Raw genomic sequence first — 15,152 nt, 5'->3', positions numbered from 1 at the left:
CCTTGGAGCACAGTAAGCAGCGCTCTAGTGTGGCTTTATTTTACAATGAAAAAGCCCTGTAAAACTGCAAACTACCATTGAATCAAAAATAAAACTTTCCTCTTTATTTGTGAAAATAGGCACGTGACCCGTTTCAACTGCACCCCTCACAGAATCGAGAATCGATAAGAACCAGAATCGAAAGGAAGAATCGGAATTGGAATCAGAATTGTTCAAATCTAAATGATGCCCAACCCTACAGCCCTGTCTGTGCTGCTGCTTTACTGATCAGTTTGCAAAGGCTCGATAAAATGTACAAACTCAGCAGTAAAAGCTGTGTCGGATGTTTTATACTAAATATGACGTGTGAGTTGTCTGCCTGAACTGTAGCTCGCAGGCTTCGCCTTCATTATGACACAAAATATCTTCAAGAGTGCTTCGATTGTGCCAAAATGTCCACCAAAATTATGTGGCAAGTGTTTGTGGGTGCTGGTGACGAGCGAAGAGGAGAGCTAGTAGAGAACGATGGGCAGAAGAAGCCCTACAGGTATTTCTTATAAATTGCACTGTAATTTATTATTTTTATTGTTTATTAGATCAAAATTAGAAAAGGGAAAGCAGAATTTGAGAATTTTTACTAAGTAACTAAAACTTTTAAAATGGATTTTAATTAGTTTCTGGACCATTGATGCACTGTAATCGATACAAATTGACCCTTTCTTTTAAACTCAACTTGATCACTTTTTAAAATCTGACCACTTGATAAAGACACATATTTGCTCTTTTGTAATACTATTTTAATACCATTCAGCCAATGTTTGTTTCATTTTTTTCCCATAAAATAAAACGTGTCAGTAAACAAGAGACTTGCTCCTTGTGATTTATTTTATTTCTTTTAATCACACCTGATATCATTTTCATTGCAAAGATCAAGTGTTGTGGATGAGGTTCAGACCAGAGAAGAGTTCAGTTCAGTGCACAAATGAAAACCAACTGCTTCAATAAATTAAAAATTCATATGTACCACACAGTATTTCCCTCATAGTGGTACATTTAAAAAAAAAAGAAAATCCTGTCATTGTTACCATGGCGACATGTGGGGGTCACAGGTCATGCAGAAAAACATGGAAAATACAAAATGGTAAATAAACACCGTTCACCCACAACAAGGCAAGACCAGGGCAGAGAAATGGTCAAGGAAACACTGCAGTATTAGTTACACACTTACACACACACACACACACACACCTCATGAAATGAATCTAGGTGTGTTTAAGATATTTGTCCCCATTTAATCCAACACCCTTTGTGTTATTGCCCATTTTAAGACATCCAGTGTACAAAAACTGCAGTGCTGGCTTGACCAAAATCTTAACAGCTTTAAAAACGTCTGATCCAGTCAAATCACAGTGCTGCAGTCAGCACATTTTCTGATAAAAGCAGTAAAGGGCGAGTTTTATCTTGTCACGATGTGTTGGCGTTGTAGTCATACGCTTAACACACACGTGCTCCGATTAGACAAACATGTTTTGTTGCACGTGACCTTTCTTTATCATGAGCCTTAAGATAAGTCGACATCACCAGCATGACTTTGTTTTTCTGTTTTTTATTCTAGATTTAAAAAAGAAGACTTGAGCAGTAAAAATAAGACATCAAGTCACACAGCAACAGGAAACAAACCTCGACTACAGGAAAAAAGTTACACAAAAAGTAAGAAGGAAAATGTAAAGGCAGAATCTGCTTTAAATTTCCATAATGTTGTATATTCAACAGGGAGAAAGGGGGAGATTAAACCATACAATAATTATTTGGCAAAGATTTCTTTTTCTTCCATTCAATCAAATGTTTAATAAATTCACTACCGAGGCAATGGAATCGCAATAATCTAAACACTACTTCACATTTCATTTAGGCAACTGGTCTTTTCCGTAAACGATATTTGTGGAGTCATTTTCACTGGTCATTTAAAAAGGATAAGTTCAGATTTTTTTTCCAAGTCTGTCTCAACAAAATACTCATGTGCCCATATATGACATAAGTCGATAGAAAAAAGAAAATCTATTACCAAATATTTTGATAATCGCTTCATCGTTTAAGCCATCAAATGTGATTTGTTGCAATGTTTTATATATTATTGTACATTTTATGGAAATGCAATTTGAGGTCATCTTGATGTCCTCTAGGACTCTGACAACCTGCAATAGGCATTTTGCACTATTTTCTGACATTTTATAGTCTAAGCGATCGATCAATTTATAAAAACGGATCGGTTGACTATAAAATTATTATGGTTAGTTGCAGCCCTGAAGAGATGGAAGACAAAATCCACAGTCCTTTCTGTGCAAAAGTGCAGTTCATCTGAAGCTAAAATGGGTTTGGCCTGATGCTACAGTCCTTTAGAATGACATAAAGAGGGAATGTCTTACCAAAAAGACTTTGAATCAGCTGAAATTAGGTTTTTGCACAAAACCAGGACTGTGGATTCAGGAGGGGGTATTTAAACAGTCAGTATGTAGAGAAAGAACCATTAAAGTGACTGTAAACGTCTTTATGGAAATGTGAGTATTGTATTTAAGCAGATTGGAAAATGTGAACTTGTCCTTTAACAACCAGGTTGGGTGAACACATCTCTCGACAAAAGAAATTCTGGGCTAAACTCTGTGTGGTCAGTTTCTCCCTGTAGCTGCCCGAGACAACACATGGCGTCGGTTTGGCACAACGATCACTTGTACGGTATACCGAGAGGAGGAATGAGGAGTGTTCGCTGGAACAGCAACATCAGAAACTCACTTAATCTCATCTAGATCTCAGCGGTGTGGACAGATGCTTTGCATCCCTCACGACAGTCAAACAACGAAATATGTCCGACGCGAGGGATTCTTTTTTTGATGAATGACAAGACAAAATGTGTTCATGAAGACAGGGAGATTGAAAAATGATTCCTGATTATTCTGGTCTGTGAGACCAAATGGATTAAGTTGGCAGCAGGACAGGATCTGACATCATAGTTTGTGGTATCAGGATGAAGGAAATGAAAGGAAGAGATTCTGCTGGTTTGAAACCGTCATGAGGACAGAAGCTCGGCCCAGCTTCGATGTTCTTACTGGTTAAAGTTTCTTGATTTGAGGAAAAGGGTGGGATCGGAAAAAGAAATGCGGCGTTGTGCACCTTAATGGATCTTCGCCTTGGGTTGGGTGATTCTACGGACAACACTGTACAGGACTCCAAAGTTCTGTAAGGATCACAAGAAAAAGAGTCCATTTCATGTATCCAGACAAGACCCACAAAATATCTGCACACACACGCCTTTTTCCAGACATCAGCCTTTTTCACTGCATCAGTGATTGATTTTCAAACTCGTCGCTGAGGCCTTAATTAACAACCATCGTGAGCACAAAGGATGCTTGCCCTCCTCTTCAATCTACCGAAAACCCTTATAAACGTCCTTTACAATAATAATGCCTGAAAGTGCCTGAGCACACAAGAATGCCACTTTATTTAATTCCTACTTGTCTAGACGCGGTTATGTTTTGCAGGACATTTATTTCATCCAAGCCCACTGTATGACAGAAAGCTGAAAACCTAGGAAGGTATACTGATGGTGAGATGATATTTTTTAACCCCTTACCCACACTAAAAGACTGATCTGATATCAGAAGAATTTCCTCAACAGCTTAAAATTGGCTCCTTCACTGCATTCTGTGGTTTATTTAATACATTTCCTTTCGGCATTCAAGATCAATAGTGATAAATGTATTACTGGGCTCTAAAGAAGGCAATGTATTCTGTGTTTATTTAACATTGCTGCTTCTGCAGACCTAGTTAAGACTACCATTTTTTTGGCAACTTAGGAGTAGGAGAAACATTTTCACATAAACCATCCCCTTTTAAGTTGATATGGCAAACTTGTTACTTGATTACGCATCCAACAGTTATGGAGCAACATCATCATTTATCGTGAGTTGTGTCTCTGGCTGCCTGTAAGTCCAATATTTACTTTAGGTCTGTTTTGAGCTCCACCAACACCTGAGGGAAATATCTGACTCTTTGGCTGCTAAATGCTCCACTATGTTCTGCTAACGGTGTCTGTCTGCTGTTTGGTGCTGAGCAGGTAGCGGAGAGTTTTTTTTTTTTTCCTTCTATTTTTTTTTTTTTTTTTTTTAAAGAGATTTTTGCTGAAAACAGCTGCCTGCTGTGGAAGAAGGTGATGTTATGAGAGCAGTGAGAGTGAATTTACAGACTAGACAGCTAAACATTAAACTGAAACTATTCAGCTGATATTTGTCTGTAGGTTCATCACAACGAATCTTTGTTGCTGTAGAACATCGGCAGCAGCTTTAAACATCTAAAACTGACAACACATTTATGTAATGTAGTGCATATCTGAAAGAGGCCACAGACTACTGCATGAACACAGTGACCTACCTGGATAGCAAGATACATCATCCCTAAGTAGGCTGCAATGCAGACTGCCAGCAGCAAGTCAAAAATAGCAGGCTTCACTCTGAGAGGTAGAGAGTGAGTGAGATACAGAGAGATTATTAAAAGAGAAACAGTCAAAAAGCATCCTTAACATGATGTGATGTTTGGATTTGGTCCATACTGGTAAAAGATGAAAGTCTCAAATACAGTTAACTGAGGACTAATTGAAAGCAGATAATAGCCTCATGACTTTACAGACAGCTGTGAGCTTTTACAAAGCTACAGTAAATCAGCGTGAAGTGCACTAAAGCATCTCAGAAGAGGAGCTCATTACAGCGTACCTGTAAGCATTCATAGTCTGCTTCAGCTGGTCGTAGAATACAAACTCTGGATCCCTGAGGACAAGCAGAGTTCAAAGCTGTCACTTTGACATCATGACAAAACCTGAATGTACAATACACATGATATCTGTCGTTTATGGAAATATACAGAAAGTACTTATCTCGCCGTTGGAAATGTTGAGACAATACATTTTGGGCATTGAAGCATCCGCCCTTTTCTTTACCTTTTGTCAGCTTTGACGTAGTGTCTCTTGACATCCTTGAGGTAGTGTCCGAGGTGATACTCCAGAGTGGACACCACGCTGCTGTCTTTGTCCACCAGCTGAGCGGCTCTGGGCTGCGCTGTGAGCCAGTCCACCACTGCTGATAGCTGCTCGTCCTGCACCTGCTGACGCGACAAGACAAAAACTGCATTACACAGGGGTACAGATTGAGCTACACACAAAATAACCACCAGAGTCTGTGATGGACAGGACAGCGTAAAGTTAAAAAGAAGTATTACATAAAGCAATACCAGTTTTTTGGAGTAATACAAAAGTTTTGCTTTCAGATTTAACAAAAAAAAAAAAAAAAGCTACCAATAGCAATTTCACAAAATACAATTGTAAATAGTGTCAACACAAATTCTGTCCTAATAAAAACACTACAAAATCAGGGACAATTGTTGCTACTGCCGTTTCTTTTAGAGATCTGTTACCACCGTGCCCTCACAGTTTAGTGACTTACCATCTGTTCAGTGAAGATCTGCAGGTCTCCAGGAGCCCCCTGTGCAGCACAGTACACAAATAACAAAAATGTCACATCACAGGCAGAAAGCAGATGCAGTATAAAACATTTTCTCCATCTGTGTGTTTACCTTTTCAGTGAGGTTGTAAATGACCCTTGCCAGTGCCTCTGCTACCAGCTTGGTGTTCCTGCTGAGTTTCTTCACGTCGACATGAGGCCTGTAAAACAGGAACACAAGTGTGCAGACAGTTAGAAATGGTAAAAAAGGCCAAAACGTAAGGAGAGAAACCAGAAACCCTCTGCAGCAAAGGAGAGAGGATAAACCAACTACAGGGCATCCATTTTCACACAGGTGGGCTGGATTGAAGAACGTTGGACAAAAGAAGACTGAGCAAATGGGAAATTGTAGCACAGAACCGATAAATGGTTTACTAACAGACAGAGAGACGAGGAGGGGACATGGATGGTTACAGGAGCAGTATAAGATAAAGGAGGAGTGAAGAGTGGAAATGAGAGCACAAAAAGGTGTTTCTGCCACACTCAGACAGCATCAAATCTAAAACCTCACACGCTCATTCCACATGTGGCGGGAGTGCATAAATACAGTCGTGAATGACGTATGCAGTGGTCGGGCCCTCACAATACTCTTTTCATGGAAGGTGTATAAAGGGACTTGATAGCAGAGGTGCAAAGGAATGGGTCTATAACAACACCTGTGACATGAATAAAAATGACTAGCAGCTAGAATGGAATCTCTTTTCTCTCTGTGATTGAGAGACTTGCAGTAATGAACCCACCCAGCAGGGGGCTCTCCCGCTCCATGGCGAGAGGAGGGGGACACTGACCGCACGTCCATGATGCTGGAGCGCTGAGCCAGGCGGTGGGAGGGCAGATGGGACAACGTGAAGGCCGGCAGCCGGCGGATCCCGAAGCGCTCGTGCTCCCAGGCCAGCATGTCGTCGGCCAGGTTGATTTTCTTGTGGACCATAGAGAACTTGACTTCTGGGAACTGACTCGCAGCCACCTGAGAGGAAATGAGAAATATAATCCTAAATCATAGCCTTTAACCTATGTGCTGTGGGTTTAACAAGAAAAGTAGAGCAAAACTGATTAACTGATTAAAACTGCTGATTAAAACTGCTTGTATCAGGAAAAACTAGGCGTAGGCTCCAGGGCATCGGTAAAAGCAGGTTTTTGTTTTTTTAGTTTTAATCAACTAACAATTACAACTCTGTACACATCAGTAGGTATTCATTAAAAAAAAAAAAAAAAAAGACTTCAAGCTAGAGCACACAAGTTCATATAGGGTGAAGCAGCTCATGTGCTCTGGTTCACCACCTAAAAATGATGTGACTCAAGAAAGAAGTAAAACTGCTGTTGTGTTAACAGAAATATCAACAGTGTTAAAGGGGGATAGCGCCGAAGTTGGCATGGCCTTTTACATTTCTATATAGGTTAAGAGATTATTTATACAGACCTATATCTCTGCTACTAAATAAGAGCATGTTTTTGTCCAAGGCTGTAGTGAGAGTCAGTCATTTAAAAAGTAACACACCAACTTATTGGGACTTTAGCTTATTCACAGTATCCCCCCAGAGTTAGACCAGTCCATACATACCCTTCTCATCTCCGTGCGTGTCGTAACTCTGTCTGACGGCTCCACTGCTAGCCTAGCTTAGCACAGATCCTGGAGGTAACCGGCTCCATCTAGCCTACTGCTCCCAATAAGTGACAAAATAACGCCATCATTTTCCTATTTACATGTTGCGATTTGTATAATCACAGAGGGTACAAATAACAAGGTCACATCTTCTAACCATATACATACTGGGAACTATATTCTCAGAAGGCGAAGCACTGCAACTTCTGCTACTTGGGCGGAGTGATTTGCTCGCAGCACCTGAGAAGCCTCGTGGTGAGGAGCAGAGAGTAACAACGGTGCTTTTCAGGTGTTGCACTAATCACTCTGCCCAAATAGTAGAAGTAGCAGTGCTTCGCCTTTCTGAGAATATAGTTCCCAGTTTATATACGGTTAGAAGATGGATGCGTCTCATGTGACCTTGTTATTTGTACACTCTGTGACTATAGAAATCATCACATGTAAATAGGAAAATGTTGGCGTTATTTTGTCACTTATTGGGAGCAGTAGGCTAATTGGAGCCAGTTAAACTAGAATCTGTGCTAAACTAGGCTAGCAGTGTGGGCGTCAGACAGAGTTACGACGCGTACGGAGATGAGAAGGGTATGTATGGACTTATCTAACTCTGGGGGATACGGTGAATAAGCTAAAGTCCCAATAAGTCGGCGTGTTCCTTTAAGTGACTCACTGATCAGACTGAGGTGTATCGAGCCTTGAGGTTCTTACCATCTCCAGCTCTTTAAGTAGAGAATACTGAGGAGTTCCCTCTTTAGGAGGTTTGGACACATGAAGGTGCAAAGAGTCTCCGTTCCCCAGAGTGTCTAGACACAACACAAAGGCTACGTTGTCCTGCAGCAAACTGGAGTCTACGGAGAAAGGGAGGGAAAGGTATGGACATCAAGGAGAAGTTAATAATTACGTTTAAAAATATTGAAAGACAGAGGGTATAAAAAAAAAAAAAAAAGGGCACCTGCCATGTTAAAACACAGCGAGGTAACCAAATATTGTATGTAGAGAAAAAACAACTATAATAGTCATAGTTATTTTGTTCTGATCGGCTTCATCAAGAAGCATTAAAATGTAACTGTTTGGCTACTTTATAGTGGTGAATTTTCTCAACCATAGAAAATTCCCCACTATAAAGTAAACAATCGGTTACAGATCTAGTGTATCTTAATGTATCTATTTGTCTTTTCAGACTGGTTTGGGAATAACTTGTACTGCATTTTGTATTTAAAAGTAATTAGAGTAAATTCAAATAATTGTCTTTATTCAGATATTGAGTATTGTTTTAAAATTGAATCATAGCCCCAGAATTGTATATCTAACCAAATCCAGCTGCATGAATATTAATACTCCTTTCTCTGAGCAGAAATGTATGAACTGAACAGTACCTGTATGGTCCAGATTGTCCTCCAGCCAACGTTTGGTGCCCTGGTAGTTGAACTTCCCCCCACCAGACACAAAGAACAGCAGGTTGTACCTGAACACATTTCACAAAATCACAAATTAGTCAAATCTACAACAACAATCTCCTGACGGGAACCTGATGGGAGGACGATGTGTGATGATACGATGTATAGACATAAGATAGAGACTAGAGATAACATTAGGGAATAGCAGAGTCTGTTGTAAATAAATCACAAGGAATACCTTAAAATGACAGACACATCAAGGTGCTGACTTTGAACCTACACAAGACGACTTTGTCTTCTACAGAGCATTTTACAGTAAAGTCCATTAATCCTTTACTAACCACTCTCTGGAAGAAGTGGATCCTTCCTCTCGGCTATTGTTAAGTACATTTAGACACAAGAATGAGCTTGTACCATATTATTGACCGTTAACACGTTTAACACAGTCCGATGCGATTCTTACTGCCTGCAGAGTGCACACATAAGGTTCAATATAGTTCTCAAAAAGCTTTTGGAGTGGGACGCTAACCATAACAAATGTGATAGACATAAAGACTTAATCGTGTGTTCAGATGAACCACTGAGGTCAGCCATCAAGACTACTTTTTCATTCTACTATTTCATCATATATACAATGCATAAACTGAGTGTGCAGCATAGAGCATCACTGTTTTGAAATTAATGTGTACAATAATCATAATTTGTGCTTTTTAATGCAGCTAAAAATGTATATATACTGCTATTTGAAACTCACGAGACACAAAATGATCCAACAACAATTTAAATGTGAGTGCTGTCATCATTACTCACCCAGCGTGTGTCCTTTTATAAGTGTAAAGTTTCGAGAAGAGACGAGCCAGCTCCAGTAACATGGACACCCCACTGCCATTTGAGTCTGCTCCGTATGAAAGCCACTGGACACAACAACACGCACACACAGGGTCAGATTACTTTCCTGGTATGCTCTCTTTTTACTGACAGTTGTGGTGCATCACTGTGTTATTTTCTGAAATACTACTGTATCCTATCATAAAAAGACATTGTGTCTGACTAATCAACTTGGAGACAAAATGTAACCAAATCCTACAGATTTGGCATATATATATATATATATATATATATATATATATATATATATATATATATATATATATAGCATAAGAGAAAAGAAACAGTGAACATACTGGAGCAACACCAAACGAGTCGTAGTGAGCAACCATGACAATAGTGGGCAGGTCCTCTCCTCCAACTCCAGCCAGACGACCCTAAGGAAATAAAAACATTAGATGAGTGATATAAAACAGAAGCAGAAACAGAATATATAAAGTGTAGCAAGTCAAAATAGTTTAACGTTTAAAGTTTATGGACCAGAGATGCACAGTTAAGCTCGTTTGTGAGCCCAATGTGTATTTCACTGACAAGGACACAGAGAAACGTTTTAAATAACTATTGTATTGCAATCATTTTCAAACAACAAATACAAGAACACAAAATGAGGCCCTTAAAAGTACTTCTTTTGATCGCCGGAGTTAAGTCCAAGTAGGAAGAAAAGAAAAAAGAAGTTAATTCCAAGATTCAGTTCGAGTCAATCCAATCCTACCACACGCTGTGGAAGGGAGGGGCTGGTTCAACTATAATCCACGATTCATGGGTCAAAGAGTGATATTTCCGGGTGGTTCAGCAACACCTAACAGGGTAATACAAAACCTGACCGCTGACTGCAGAAGAGTTCAAACAAAAGAATATGTTGCTGCACTGTTCAACGCCGTTCAACACAGTGACCAGCTGGAGCGGAGCGAGAGGAAAGAGGAAGTTACCTCACCTTATCCGTATATTTTTATTATGGTCAGCAAACCGGGATCGACTAAATTATTGTTTGTCTTTTTAACCTGGGTTGCAAAAGCATGAGATTCAGCTGAACCAATGGCACCGTGCGTATTAAACTGTCAGGCTGGTAGTGTGCCAGTGCAGAGTTGCAGTGGGTTACAGTCACAGTCAACCTCGTGTCCACAGACCTCAGTCTCCGAATCCCCTGCAGTTTGACTAAAACACCTTTTTTCTTCTGGTTTTAAAAGGGGCGCTATGCAGTTTTGGCAACTTCTTCGCTGTTTTCTCGCAGGTTTCTCTATAGAGCTCCCCCTACAGCTTCGGAATAGATATTTGGCAACACACAACTCTGTTCCTCCGACAATGCTTTCCTAGCTTTCTGCTTCTTTTTTTTTGCCGGCTCAGCCAAACTCCATCGCTACCTTGTTCTTATAGCTAGCCGGTTCCTGTATGTGTGCAGTGCTGTGAAGCAATTTGTTACGGCTCACCGGCCAAAAGTTGCAAGGGTGGTTTTTCCGCTCATAGGCGCTAGGGCGGAGCGAGACAACCACCATTCAACCCGAAACAAGTCATATAACCATTCCAATGACTCCAAAGCTGTTCAGTTAAGGTAAATTAAGCTAAAAAAAAACAAAAAAAAACTGCATAGTTCTCCTTTAACACTAAGGTCAACTGTTTGATTCAAAACTATCTTCAAACAATTATCAAAGCCATCCAAATCCCTTCATAAAAAGAGGACAGAAATACTGTAGCAATCGATTATTGTAAAGAGAAGAATGCCATTCACATGCTCTCACATTGACCATGAATTATCTTCTCCTTGTTAAGGGTGGAAGACTCTTTTGACCTTAAGAGCAAAATAGAGAAAAAAACTTCAGTAGATCAGGCTAAATAGTGTGTCTAAATATAAATGAGCATAACAAAATAATAGTCTCAATTTAAACTGGATATGCATATTCTGGACTGAATTTCAAATCCATCTTGATTTCAAAATTCCAGGCTTTCAGTCCACAAAGCAGTCTTTGTTACAGGATTTATGGCCACCCACATGTGCAGAAAACCCTCAGTGGGCACTAGGATAGCAGGCAGAACACACAATACTACCCTGGCCTAATAACACAGGATTGACTGTCACAGCTTAGGTACCAGAAGACTCTCTTCTTCCACCTCACATGTTGGTCATCCACAGTGTGTCACTTTATAAAAGATGTGTGTGTTTCAATCAGCTGATTCAGGTACAGTTGTCTTCAGATTAAGTCTCTCACCTCTAGACTGGTGATGGCCCAGTCACTGATAGCTTTACTCTGAGCTCCACTGGTGACCATCTGGAAGCCGTTGGCTGTGGCCGTATGCAGCAGCACTACAGAATTCAACAGAAAACATTAAATTAGAATTGATCGACTTGCCCATCCTACGTTACCATTTTCCCTATCTGTATAATTTATTTATTTTTATCATAAATGTACATAAAATGCTGTGTATAATGCAGACAGGTAGACAATTTGAGTCCAGCAGCAGGTCCAGTCTAAAAGTCTACCTTCAGCTGCTGATAAGGAGCCCTGTGAGGAGGAGGAGGTCAGGGTTTGGGTGTAGATGGACAGCAGCTCATCGTCCTCCATGGCAAAGTAGACGGGGACGATGGTCTCAGTGGCCAACATCTCTGGCTCCAGCTCCATGAACTGCTACACAGGATAAACAGCATGTTGAACAAGCAAAGACACACAGCTCTGTTTGTTAGCGTGACATGCTGAGGATTCAAACTAAAAGAGGAAAGCTGATTAATTCCTTAAACCCTGCAAGTTCAGTTTTTTGAGATTTTGAGAGGAATGTAAGTGATGGGGGAGAGCTACAGTTGAAAACAGGAAAGAATCTGCATTAACGTGAACAATAATATTTCTACAATAATTCACCAGAAACTACATTTTTATGTTATGTAACGAAATAAGGAACTCATCTAGTACTTATGTTTTTCAGAAAAATACAATTAGTCATAGTGTGCTTTAGTGAGATCCAATCACTTGGATGTGGATCGCTCAACATTATCCAATCTCTGTAAAGGAACACTGCAAATCCAGGGTTTTGTCACAGTCCTCCATCCAAACAATTTTCTTTATTTTTGAGTCACAATTAGCTTTGAAAGGTTGAGGGGAAAAGCTTCTAAAATAGTAATCAGCAGACAGTAAATCAATTATGCATTGGGACACTGCTTGCCTATCCATTCTTTCCACTGATAGATACACTTGAGCAAGGCACGAACCCCAATAAATACAACCCAAAGCAGTTAATCTTACAGTTGACTGTGTGAATAGGGAGCAGGGTACTGCTCGGTTATCTTAAATAAAGTTTAGCATAAATAAAGGATGCTACTCGTGACTTGTTACTATGAATAAAGACTGAACAAAAATGTGTATAGCTTTAACTTTTCTTCTTCTTGTGTTGTCTATCTGTAGATCACATTTACTTAAATGTTGCATCACCACCCTCCTTTGTACATTTTTTTTTTTGCCACTCACATGGGTCACTGATGCGATATCATGGATCCCACTTAACTTCTAGCCAAGTCCCGTCCTACGAAGCAGGCCAATTGTTTGGGGTTAGGCATTGACCTCGAGTGGTTAAGGTTAGGTTAGCCGATTGGTCAGGGGATAGGACCTGAACAAATCGGGTTACGTTACCTAGCGTAAGCATGGACGCCTGGCCAATAGTAGCGTTTGAATGCTATTGAAGGGCGTGTCTTGCCTAGAAGTTGCATGGTTTCCATAATAACGCGTCACTGATAGCCCTCAGTACCAATGCCATCACTTTCTTATTCAGAGGTTTCTTTCGGATTTACTTGAACACACACTCAAAGTGGAAACCGTTAATGAAGGGGGAGAAACGGGATACAGCACAAGTCTTTGATTTGTGGCATTAAAGTGTGTTTTTACCTGTACTATGTCCTGGGGCATAGCAGACATGTTTTTGGGCAGGATGATGACCACAGCTCCTGCCGACTGGCGTAGGGCTTTCTGGTACTCTTCATAGGAGAAGTCTGCCAGTCGCATGATAACACAGCGACGACTTAGTACTTCTGCTTCCACAGTACGAGCCTCCGTATTTAGGATGGCATTCCTGGTACCTGATGGTAGGAGACACACTGATCATAAATTATGATACAATAACTCCTGTCTTTATGTCAACAGGAAAGGTCAATAATGACTTATCCTGCTATTATAGCACAAGAGATGTTAAATAGAGACTATTTTGAATCAAATGTCACTGTATGACAAACTGATGCTGATGCTAAAAAAAGTGTTGATCTCTTTGTCAAGTCTGGTAGCTTTCGTTAATCTTCATCTAAGATTTAACACATGAAATACTAGCCATTACGACTGATCATACTTTTAAAAATGCAAGCTGTTGTAACGTTATCCCTATTGGAATTTCTTCCCCTTGTTTCACTTTGTGGATTATTATTATTTTGAGATACTAGCTAAGTCATTATTTTTAGAAACTAAGTCATAATTTAGCTACTAAGACTAATTTAGAGAACGTTTCTAATTATTATGAGATGCTAAATCAATATTTTGAGGAAGTTTCACATTATAATAACTTACAGGATCTTTTTCCCCATCACATTGGCGGAAATGGGCTTTCATAAAATATGATTCTGATTTGCTTATAGGAAAATAGCTATCGTTAGCTTGGTATTTACGTTACCTACTAGCAAAGCTAAGCTACATTAGCAGCTAGCTAGCTATCCTGTATTGAATGTCATGGATGTAACGTTAACGTACAGCGCTTCAGGTCACTTAACGTTAGCTGGTGGCGTCAACGAGGCTACCTTGAGTTAGCTATAGCTGTTGGAGACCGATCTAGCTAGTTACTGGTCAAAGATAACGTAGTAGTGCTTACATGTATTACACTGTGATAAAACAGACAGCTGACTTACCGTAAGGCTGTCCCTGCAGGTCGTACTGCTGCATGCGGTACACCGTGAACTCATGTGCCGCCTCGGCCGGGAGCGGTGACACCAGGATCAACACCGCGGGGATAAACACAATGAAGGTAAGGGGAAACGAAGATTTAAACATGTTGTCGAACACTTCACTAGCCTCCTCAAACATTGTGGCGATTGTATTGAGCGCACAGCTAGAGATAAAATAATATGTTCAGCTGTCACCGCTCTCAGCAACTGACAATCGGGGACCCAGTTTAGCTAGCTAGCTAGCTAACCGCAACCGGAGCAACTGACAGATAATTCTCATCAGGCAAATAGCTGCACGATCAGCTACTCTACACTGGGACCAGGACAAATGCAACATTAGTGCCGGCTTTTGAAAATAGAGCAATACAGTGTTATGTATGTTGAAAAGTACATGTTTGTGTAGAATATTCATCTGATAATTAAATATTACAAACTGAGTTGAAGCAACGGGCCTTCAGGGATCTTCTAGGGCAGCTATAATAAAAGGGTCTTGTATGTTAATGACAGTAGATCCACTCATCCACTAGATGGCACTGTACACCACATGCTGTACACCATGGAAACTAACCATGGTACAGGCCCTGTAATCATATATGCTGGATTATGATGATATACTGTGTGTGTGTGTGTGTGTGTGTGTGTGTGTGTGTGTGTGTGTGTGTGTGTATATATATATAGTATACTGATATTTACTATTTAATATAGGACCTTAGTTAAAAGTTTTAGCTGCATTTGTAATTTTAATTCTGATCATGTAAACCTAATAAGTCCAGTATTGTTTTCACAAGCACTTCTTTAAGCACAGACATGTCCGTAACCAGGATTTTGGAAGTCTA

The 15,152-nt window shown here is 40.1% G+C and overlaps 1 protein-coding gene across 5 annotated transcripts; it reads right to left on the bottom strand.

The window, feature by feature from the left end:
• Nucleotides 1-850: 850 nt before the first annotated feature.
• On the bottom strand, nucleotides 851-14,579 carry ncln (nicalin). Of its 5 annotated transcripts, none has more exons than XM_039810498.1 (15): nucleotides 14,281-14,579; nucleotides 13,277-13,467; nucleotides 11,887-12,031; nucleotides 11,615-11,709; nucleotides 9,707-9,787; nucleotides 9,333-9,436; nucleotides 8,502-8,590; nucleotides 7,834-7,973; nucleotides 6,266-6,492; nucleotides 5,599-5,686; nucleotides 5,469-5,507; nucleotides 4,967-5,130; nucleotides 4,743-4,796; nucleotides 4,405-4,483; nucleotides 851-3,211 (listed from the first exon to the last, which is right to left on the bottom strand). In XM_039810498.1, exons 1-15 carry the CDS (start codon nucleotides 14,453-14,455, stop codon nucleotides 3,149-3,151), a joined length of 1,734 nt encoding a protein of 577 aa, XP_039666432.1. In that variant the 5' UTR covers nucleotides 14,456-14,579; the 3' UTR covers nucleotides 851-3,148. The 5 variants fall into 5 exon arrangements, with proteins under 5 accessions (XP_039666432.1, XP_039666435.1, XP_039666437.1 ...); XM_039810501.1 differs by having other exon boundaries at nucleotides 6,314-6,492; XM_039810503.1 differs by having other exon boundaries at nucleotides 4,967-5,127; nucleotides 6,314-6,492.
• Nucleotides 14,580-15,152: the final 573 nt, after the last annotated feature.

The sequence above is a fragment of the Perca fluviatilis genome, chromosome 9 (assembly GCF_010015445.1).
Source record: "Perca fluviatilis chromosome 9, GENO_Pfluv_1.0, whole genome shotgun sequence".
Lineage (NCBI taxonomy): Eukaryota > Metazoa > Chordata > Actinopteri > Perciformes > Percidae > Perca > Perca fluviatilis.
Note: the sequence above shows the minus strand (reverse complement) of the source record. Positions and strands in the feature narration are given on the sequence as shown.

What these genes read in the sequence shown, in the direction of transcription:
- ncln (XM_039810498.1), bottom strand. Translation starts at nt 14,455, where the DNA reads ATGTTTGAGGAGGCTAGTGAAGTGTTCGACAACATGTTTAAATCTTCG. An exon ending in GGGCCATCACCAGTCTAGAG is followed by an intron (nt 9,788 to 11,614) that starts GTGAGAGACTTA and finishes TTATTTCCTTAG; the next exon opens with GGTCGTCTGGCTGGAGTTGG. An exon ending in TTTACAACCTCACTGAAAAG is followed by an intron (nt 5,508 to 5,598) that starts GTAAACACACAG and finishes TGTGCTGCACAG; the next exon opens with GGGGCTCCTGGAGACCTGCA.